General features: G+C 42.7%; 2 protein-coding genes across 2 annotated transcripts in view; both read right to left on the bottom strand.

Annotated features, from left to right (window-relative positions):
* Positions 1–8,971, bottom strand: part of cmtm7 (CKLF-like MARVEL transmembrane domain containing 7) — a 17,624-nt gene extending 8,653 nt beyond the window's left edge. Inside the window, exons 1-4 of the mRNA XM_061034489.1 lie at positions 8,734–8,971; positions 6,416–6,592; positions 4,275–4,373; positions 1,872–1,953 (exon numbers count right to left, since the gene is read on the bottom strand). Of these exons, the coding sequence (XP_060890472.1) occupies positions 1,872–1,953; positions 4,275–4,373; positions 6,416–6,592; positions 8,734–8,847 (472 nt within the window). The 5' untranslated portion in view covers positions 8,848–8,971. The remainder of the gene's footprint in view (positions 1–1,871; positions 1,954–4,274; positions 4,374–6,415; positions 6,593–8,733) is intronic.
* Positions 1–10,000, bottom strand: part of LOC132970627 (cerebellin-2-like) — a 123,990-nt gene that overhangs the window by 27,968 nt on the left and 86,022 nt on the right. The window lies entirely within an intron of this gene.

Below are 10,000 nucleotides of genomic sequence, written 5' to 3'. Positions count from 1 at the left end.
ACACACAGACAGACACACAGACACACAGACACACAGGCAGACAGACAGACAGACAGACAGACACACAGACAGACAGGCAGACAGGCAGACAGATGATGTAAGACAGGATGAAGATTAAAAGGTAAAAAGTGAAGGTTGAAGATAAAAAAAGAAAACAGGAGGTTCCACTCTGATTAAAATAAATAACATCATGGGAGCGTCCTTCACGTGTCTCATCACATCTGAAGTTTCCAACAGAGACGTTCAGTGTTTCAACAAATCGATGAAGTTCTGCCTTTCAGTTCCTCTTTAACAGCTGATTAGCGCCGTTAGCATTGATAGCATTCCTCACTGAAACACTGACCCACTGTTTCACTGAGACACGTGGACAGAGTTCAAGTAGAAAAGACTCTCTTTACTGTAGAATACAACAGTGACAAAAAGTAGGAGTACTCCTTATTAGAGCCCGACTGATTCAGCTTATCACATGACTATCAGTATGGGCTAATTGTATTTCAGTTATGCACTGTTATTACAACATTTATACACCAGTAAGATGACAGTTCAGTATCATGTTTCAGACATTTTGACAATCAAAACATTACAGAGAGCTAAAGTTAGAAGGAGGACATACTGGCTGCTGCATTGTTGTCTGAGAAGCCAGCACTTCAACATAGCATGTTTCCTTAATGTCTTCCTCAACTGCACTCAGGATACATGTTGGTGTTTATCTTTTATTTTACCTGAGTACCAGAGACGGATATCTGAATCAGGGATACAAACCGCAGAGGGTTATTATGGTGTTAAATTATTCATACGCTCTCAGTCTCCCTCCCTGCTATTATAGGTTTTTATATGCTTTATAACTGGTGTCAAATATCTTCTGCAGGTTGTGGAGTGATCACGGGTCATGAGAAAGTTTTGCAGCCATAAACTGTAGATCATGGATGGGCGACTGGCGGACCACATGTGGCCCCTCTCAACCCTGGATGTGGCCTACAAGTCAGTTTCAAATATCAATGAAGTGTAAAAATAAAGAAAATGTTTCAAAAACTGCCATGAAAACATGAAAAACAGAAATATTTCTATGATTATCTTTGATCATTGGTATGTGTTTAGTTCTTTGCAAGAGATTTGAGATATCGTTTCTGTAAATCTCTTTAATGAAGCTTAAAGTCTTTCTATGTGATGTTTCACACTTAAATATAATATAAATCAAGTATCTCCTCTGAAAATAACTCTGTGAGTCATGACTGTCTACAATGGGTGTAACACCCGAGTCCCACTGTCTGTGATGTTTTCAGAGTTTTCAGAGTCCTATCTTCACTTTGTTTACATCGCCAGGACGGCCGGCTGACTCCTCCCCTCGTGTATAAAAGTTGTTTAATTGAGGGACTAGAGAAAAGAAGAATAACATACTGTACTCACTGCTTAACTGTGTTTCTACATCACGCTCATTTCAGGTAAATTTACATGCAGTGTGAAGATACGAGCAGAATAAAGATCGCTAGCATTAGCATGCTAACACAACAATGCAGCGTGAGTTGTTTTGGTTTCATGCTGGTGCTCAAGGGCGACATCTGCTGGATCAAAACATCACATATAAAGAGTTTAACTAAATACATTTAGCATTAATACTGAAGTTTAAATATGAACGCTGGTTTCATGAATGCTGATGAAGCGATGTTTCTGTTCCTCTGGTAGAATTATAATGAGGGGTGTTAGGCCCTGTGTCCACCTCGCGGTTTTTTCTATCTTTCAACTTTTCTGAAATGCGCTGTCGACGTCACGGGCGCTCTTTTGAAAATGTTTGACATTTCCCGTAGACTCACACTCATCACAGTATAAAAAAATAAAACATGTGATTATTATACATCGATGAGCAGTCTTACCGGTCTGATGAACGCCACAGGTCACACTGTAAGTCGTCCACAAACTAACGGCCATCAGAAACGTGGCTATGAAGCCGAACACCTGCGGACAAACACACATCACATGATCAAAACTCTCACGTCAAAGCTGGATCTTATTTTTAAGTGTTTGGAGGGTCGACTCCTCCTCGAAGTGTGTGACATCATCACAGAGAGGATCCCGTACAGAGAGCGACCTTCTTTTTACAGAGGAAGAGGATTTATTTAACCACAAACTGTTAGAATGCTCTAACGTTAGCAGGCTGTCACGTTAGCAGACTGTCACGTTAGCAGGCTTTAAAATTAGTGGACTCTAACATTAGCAGGCTCTAACTTTAGCAAGCTGTCACATTAGCAAGCTGTCACATTAGCAAGCTGTCACATTAGCAGGCTCTAACTTTAGCAAGCTGTCACATTAGCAAGCTGTCACATTAGCAGGCTGTCACATTAGCGGGTTTTAACGTTAGCAGGCTGTCACGTTAGCGGGTTTTAACGTTAGCAGGCTGTCACGTTAGCGGGTTGTCACGTTAGCAGGTTTTAACGTTAGCAGTCTCTAACATTAGCGGGTTTTAATGTTAGCAGGCTCTAACATTAGCGGGCTCTAACGTTAGCAGTCTCTAACATTAGCGGGTTTTAATAAGGCAGTTTTTTCTTACCACTGTAACTTTTGCTGCTTTGCTAAAGTGCTCATGATGGATAGGCCGGATCTTTGTAACATAGCAATGAGTAAGGTCTTTTACCTGCTTTTTGTAACATAACAATGAGTAAGGTCTTTTACCTGCTTTTTGTAACATAACAATGAGTAAGGTCTTTTACCTGCTTTATGTAACATAACAATAAGTAAGGTCTTTTACCTGCTTTTTGTAACATAACAATGAGTAAGGTCTTTTACCTGCTTTATGTAACATAACAATAAGTAAGGTCTTTTACCTGCTTTATGTAACATAACAATGAGTAAGGTCTTTTACCTGCTTTTTGTAACATAACAATGAGTAAGGTCTTTTACCTGCTTTTTGTAAAGTGTCTTGAGATAACACTTGTTATGAGTTGACGCTATACAAATACAAATTGATTGATTGATAATGTTAGCAGGCTCTAACATTAGCGGGCTCTAATGTTAGCGGGCTCTAACGTTAGCGGGCTCTAACATTAGCGGGCTCTAACGTTAGCAGGCTCTAACATTAGCGGGCTCTAACGTTAGCAGGCTCTAACATTAGCGGGCTCTAATGTTAGCGGGCTCTAACATTAGCAGGCTCTGACATTAGCGGGCTCTAACGTTAGCGGGCTCTAACATTAGCGGGCTCTAACGTTAGCAGGCTGTAACATTAGCAGGCTCTAACATTAGCGGGCTCTAACATTAGCGGGCTCTAACGTTAGCAGGCTGTAACATTAGCGGGCTCTAACGTTAGCAGGCTGTAACATTAGCGGGCTCTAACATTAGCGGGCTCTAACGTTAGCGGGCTCTAACGTTAGCGGGCTCTAACGTTAGCGGGCTCTAACGTTAGCGGGCTCTAACATTAGCGGGCTGTAACGTCAGCGGGCTGTAACGTTAGCGGGCTGTAACGTTAGCGGGCTCTAACGTTAGCGGGCTCTAGCGTTAGCGGGCTCTAACGTTAGCGGGCTGTAACGTTAGCGGGCTCTAACGTTAGCGGGCTGTAACGTTAGCGGGCTCTAACGTTAGCGGGCTGTAACATTAGCGGGCTCTAACGTTAGCAGGCTCTAACATTAGCGGGCTCTAACATTAGCGGGCTCTAACGTTAGCAGGCCCTAACATTAGGTTGGTCAGTGGGACGCTGTTATCAGTGAAGTCAATGTGACTTCCTGTGTAATTAGGGAGCGCAGACACAGGAAGGACGGAGCGGGAATTCGAAGCTGAGGTGATTGTTTTGTGTTTCAGAGCACAGAGGTCTCACTCTGACTCTGTTTTCAGGAACCAAAAACCACATCAACCCGTTTCTGCATCACTCGCCCGCAGTTCATTTTCCTTAATACTTCGTGTTGCGTATGAAGTCAGGGTGAAACTTCCGGTCGCTTGCGTCCCGCCTGCAGCTCACAGCGAGGATCTCAGAAAATGTTCAGGAGTTTTGTGTACGCAGAAACACTTTGTGTGAGTGTGACGGAGCTCGGCCCCGCAGGGAGCTGAGAGCTGATCTGAGGTCAGAACATCAGAGCAGTGAGCAGACACTGAGCCGACACTCTGCAGCCCGTCTGTCTGTTAGCACGCCTGACGTCTGTCATCAGAGTAGAAATGAACCTCAAAATATTCAAAACGATTATTGATCACACGTCATGGCAATGTGTCTCTAACTTCAGTCCTCAGTAGATTTTTTTTTAACCTCTCTTGTCCCTTCTGATGATCATTTCAGCGTCTGTGTGATTACGTACCGAGGCGACCACCAGCGCAGACACTCCTCCGCTCTTCACGGCTGCGATGATGGAGGCGATGAGGATGAGGACAGTCCCGACGGAGTAATGGAAGAACTCCTGAAACAGCAGAAAAAGACTGGAGTGAGCAGAGAGGAGACTGAACACTGAAAACAAAACAACAAGAGGGCATGTGAGGACAGAAACACAAGAGAGCAGAATACATTTACACCTTCCTCCAACTCCTGAAACAACATGAACACATTATCAACCTGATAAGTGATTAGTGGTCCTGCTCATGTGTCACGTTAAACCGGAGCAATGTGTAATAAGTTGTTGAAGAAATGACTAAGACTTGACTCCACACAATAAGACTCAGTTGACTCAGATGGCTTACGTTGATGAAAGTTTAAACATCAGATGAATACTCCTGAGGAGACATGATTCAACATCACACTTCTGTACTCGTGTGTTGCTCAATCACATCTGCAGAACTTCTCGAAAGGCATCGCATATATCCTAAAAGATATTATCATTATCAGGGTCACATTGACCCACCTAGACTAAACTGTGACGTCTATAACACTGAAGCAGACAATAAGTCTACCAAACATCCTTACAGATATCAGGAAGAACAGTTGACACTCTGTAAGCTGTACTTGGTGTTTTAATAACAACTGAACTCTGTGAGGTCTGACTGACATTAGAGAACAGTGAATAAACACAATGACATCTGTACATTAGAATCTAAATAACTACAGAAATTCCACCACATAAGTGACCTTTAAAACATCATTAGCTGTTAAACATAAAGCGGACAGAACTCCTCTCAGATCGTTATAATTGAATTAATTCAAGCTTTAAACTTTAATGTCCTGACAGCAGATTTCATGTGTAGTTGATCTGAACCCGGGCTCAGGCTGCAAGGCAAGTTTATTTATGTCACACATTTCAACAACAAGGCAATTCAAAGTGCTTCACACATGAAAAGCATCATGACAGAGGAAAGAAAAGAAACATTAAAATAGAACATTTAAAAATCACTGAAATTATTAAATCTGAAAATATGTTCAAATAAAAATAATTCAAATGAAATTAATTGAAATAAAAAAATAAAAATAAAATTAAATACATTAAAAGAGTTAAAAATAATAATAATAATTACAGTGCAGAGTAAAAGTTTAAAATCTTATTAAAGCTGTTTAATTAAAGGCAGCTGTAAACAGGCTGCAGGATAATCAGGCTGATCTGAGGTCCGATTTCTTCCCGACAATCGTGGGGTCGCTCCTGACTCGAGGCTGCTCAGATCTGATTATCTGCTCAGATTATCTCGTAGTGTGAGTCGTATGAAGATCAAATCTTAACCTCCTCGATCTGCTCAGAGATAGCAGCTGTTCTCTGCTGCTATCTTATCTGCATATTTAGAGTCAGATCTGAGCCCAGAGCTGATTGGATGACAATGACCTCATGTTTGACCTCATGTGTGACCTCATGTTTGACCTCATGTTTGACCTCATGTGTGACCTCATGTTTGACCTCATGTGTGACCTCATGTTTGACCTCATGTGTGACCTCATGTGTGACCTCATGTTTGACCTCATGTGTGACCTCATGTTTGACCTCATGTGTGACCTCATGTTTGACCTCATGTGTGACCTCATGTTTGACCTCGTGTGTGGCCTCATGTGTGACCTCATGTATGACCTCATGTGTGACCTCATGTTTGACCTCATGTGTGACCTCATGTTTGACTTCATGTGTGACCTCATGTTTGACCTCGTGTGTGACCTCATGTGTGACCTCATGTGTGACCTCATGTTTGACCTCATGTTTGACCTGTGAAGGTTTAGTTTGTTTGAGGAGCTGATCTCAGATGTTTTCACAGCTTGAAAATAAGTTAATCTTTACAACAAGAGCATGAGATGGTTGTAACACCTGCTCACTTTGCAACAGAAGCGTCCTTCCTTCCTTTTTACACCCTCCGAGGTCACTTCCTGTTATATAACCATGACGACCTAACTGTCAGATCTGTGTTACAGTTCAGTCGAAAATGAAGAAGTGAAGAAATTCACACCATGAACCTGCAGCAGATTTAATATTACACATACACACACACACACACACACACACACACACACACACACACACAGTAATGGTCTCACCGTCAGAGGCCAGTTGATGCAGGGCATCCTCCCCTGCAGTCTGAAGAGGTGCATGAGGAAGAAGATGAGGAGCGCGATGAGGAACCACAGAGACACCACCTCAAAGTACTGGAAGGCCGCCCAGCTGGGCCAGCCCCGGGCGCAGCGGACGCACAGGAAGGCCACGAGCAGCGCCACCTGAGGGGGACGAGAAGGACAGCGACACTTTAACGAACACAGATCAGATCAGTTTTCAATGATTCATTAGTTAGTTAGTCAGTTCTTTTTGTCTGCAGAGTTTCAAAGAGATGACAGGAAACAGCTCTTCTATACAACACAGCAAGAAATGAGCTCATATATCAGGGGAGTTCAAAAGATTTAAACGCTCAGTATTAGAGCGTTCACACCTGCTGAAAACATCCTGAAAACATCCTGAAAACATCCTGAAATGTTCTCACTCCAAGTGTCATGTGATCACTCCAAGTGTCATGTGATCACTCCAAGTGTCATGTGATCACTCTGAGCGTCATGTGATCACACTGAGGGTCATGTGATCACTCTGAGGGTCATGTGATCACTCCGAGTGTCATGTGATCACTCTGAGCGTCATGTGATCACACTGAGGGTCATGTGATCACACTGAGCGTCATGTGATCTCTCTGAGCGTCATGTGATCACTCCGAGTGTCATGTGATCACTCTGAGCGTCATGTGATCACACTGAGGGTCATGTGATCACTCTGAGCGTCATGTGATCACACTCCAAGTGTCATGTGATCACTCTGAGCGTCATGTGATCACTCTGAGCGTCATGTGATCACACTGAGGGTCATGTGATCACTCCGAGGGTCATGTGATCACTCCGAGCGTCATGTGATCACTCTGAGGGTCATGTGATCACTCTGAGGGTCATGTGATCACTCTGAGCGTCATGTGATCACTCTGAGGGTCATGTGATCACTCCGAGGGTCATGTGATCACTCCGAGCGTCATGTGATCACTCTGAGGGTCATGTGATCACTCTGAGGGTCATGTGATCACTCCGAGTGTCATGTGATCACTCTGAGGGTCATGTGATCACTCTGAGGGTCATGTGATCACGCCGAGTGTCATGTGATCACTCTGAGGGTCATGTGATCACTCTGAGGGTCATGTGATCACTCCGAGTGTCATGTGATCACTCTGAGTGTCATGTGATCACTCTGAGGGTCATGTGATCACTCCGAGTGTCATGTGATCACTCTGAGCGTCATGTGATCACTCAAACATCTGAATGTTTCTCCTCCAGCCTCCTCGTATTTATTCTGCAGAAAGTCAGAGTGATCTGATGTGAGAACACAGCAGGATATAATCAGGAGAATTCACCTGGAGCCAGTGGGAGGGGCCAGTGGGAGGGGGTGGTGACCTTTATTCCCTGTGATCGCTGCACGACCATAGACTGTCTGCACGCCACCTCTACCATCTCCGTGCTCTAATCAACCTGCTGCTGCATGTTTCCTGTTCTCCAGTTTGTTCTTCTCCTCTCTTTAGTTCACATTGTGATTCTCTTCAACTACAGCATTGATAGAAAGACACATATTCTCATTATAGAGTCATATAGAGGCCCCGCCCCCCTCCTGTCTGACAGGGACAGTCTCCCGCTGTGAGGTGCATGTGTGAACGACCAGATCAGGAGGATTTCAGGAGCAGTCCTCCTGATGTTATGGAGTTATTTTCAGGAGTGCAGATGTGAAAACAACTTGTGTAAACTCCAAATCGAAATCTATGACGGCTCTTTATCGTTCTAATTTAAAACCTAAAATGTAAATAAAATAATAATCATAAACTTGGTATCAGATATGTTTGTTTTGTAGTTATCACAAAGTTTGTTGTTATTAAACACATCACCATCACATCTGTTTCATATCAAACTTCTTCATTTACTGATTTCTGACGTTTTGAATCTTTAATAATTTCTTTAAACTTTGTTTTTTAATTAAGTGAGTCAGACTGAATATAACTTTAACAGTTTTCTAAAGTGAAACTCTCAATTCAAAACATTTATTTGTTATTATATTAAAGTTTAAAACTGCTGAAATGAACCGTTTTTATGAATTAACGATGTGTGTTGTTATAATGATCAATAACAGACTGACGTCACTGACGTAAACATGACGTCACTCAGGTTAATAATTAACATCATATTTAATATGTTTCCTTTAAAGGTAAAGTCAGCTGAGTGACGCTACAGATGAAAGCAGATAACGTGAGATAAACACGGTGGGTGGGGGGGCTCGTATCCCGGGTTAACCCGAGCTGTGTTCGGGTTAACCCGGGCTGTGTTCGGGTCTGGACTCTCACCATCTGTCCGATCTTCAGCAGTCCCGGGATGGTCCGGGTGTAGCCCATGTTCAGGAACCCGTCCCCGGAGCTCCGCGTCGTCGTGGTCGTCGTGGTGATGACGGTGTGCGACATGTTTCCCGGTTTCCGTTAAAAAAAAGAAAAACCGCACGGAGAGAAATAAATCTTGAAGTTAAACTGCAGCACAGAGTCACACAGACGGTGAACGGTACAGCCCGTGTGACGTCACACCGCGCCAACATACACAAACACACACACGGCGGAGACACGCCCTCACTTCCGGTGAGGCTTTTCAGAATAAACGCCAACGTCTGGGCTGGAATAAAAAAAGAAGTTAAACGTGTAGAGACAGATCGAAAACAATTTATACTTTTTAAATGTAAATACAAACTGATTCAAATGAAGGCTCTGAATTATATTTAATCCATATTCATTTAATTTGCAAAGAGAACAATTAAAGACACATTTAAAAGCTACTAGATACTAAAATACAAAACAAAAAACATTAAGCCTCAATTAAAAAATATATGTGCTAAAAAATAGTTTTCTCATAAGTCAACATAACACTGTAACCGAGCTTTCTGGGTTCGTCGGACCTGATACACTTAGTAAGAAAACAACAAACAGCAGATAGGCTGGGAGCTTCTTTATCCACGGCTTCCACTTTATTCCACACACACCTGTGTACCGGTGTAACAGGATAACAACAACTACTCCTGCTTTAAGGTAGCTACGGTAACTCTCAGAGACACCTCACTCTGAAAGTGAATGAGATATACAGTACATATAACAAACACAACAATCTGTTACAACACCAACATCTTATTTTGGTTTACAAATAAAAAAAACATCATTTATAGAATTAAACTTTATCAAAGCAGATGAAGAACGTGAGTAAAGGCGAAACATTCACAGGAAAGCTGACAGGTTGACCTGCAAGTTAAGGATGACAAAATGTTGGGCGCTGGTGGGACAGTGGTCGGTGCGGGCTGTGGTCCTCCAGACGGGCGGCCGGGGTTCGGGCCACACACACACACACATACTACACATTTTTTTTAAAACATAACCATATTTTAATGATCGATAGCCTCCAAAACAAATATATTTTTTAAACTACATGTGTTTTAGAGGACAGGTGTGTAGGAGAAGAACGAGTCAAACTCCTGCACACTGTCTCAGCAGCACAGAAACATTGGCAACCTTTTTGTACGGCGACGTTTGGACAGCGTGCAGAAGTTTGTCTGCAGTTTTTGGTCATTAAAAACAA

This window comes from Labrus mixtus, unplaced genomic scaffold, assembly GCF_963584025.1.
Source record: "Labrus mixtus unplaced genomic scaffold, fLabMix1.1 SCAFFOLD_53, whole genome shotgun sequence".
NCBI lineage: Eukaryota > Metazoa > Chordata > Actinopteri > Labriformes > Labridae > Labrus > Labrus mixtus.
Note: the sequence above shows the minus strand (reverse complement) of the source record. Positions and strands in the feature narration are given on the sequence as shown.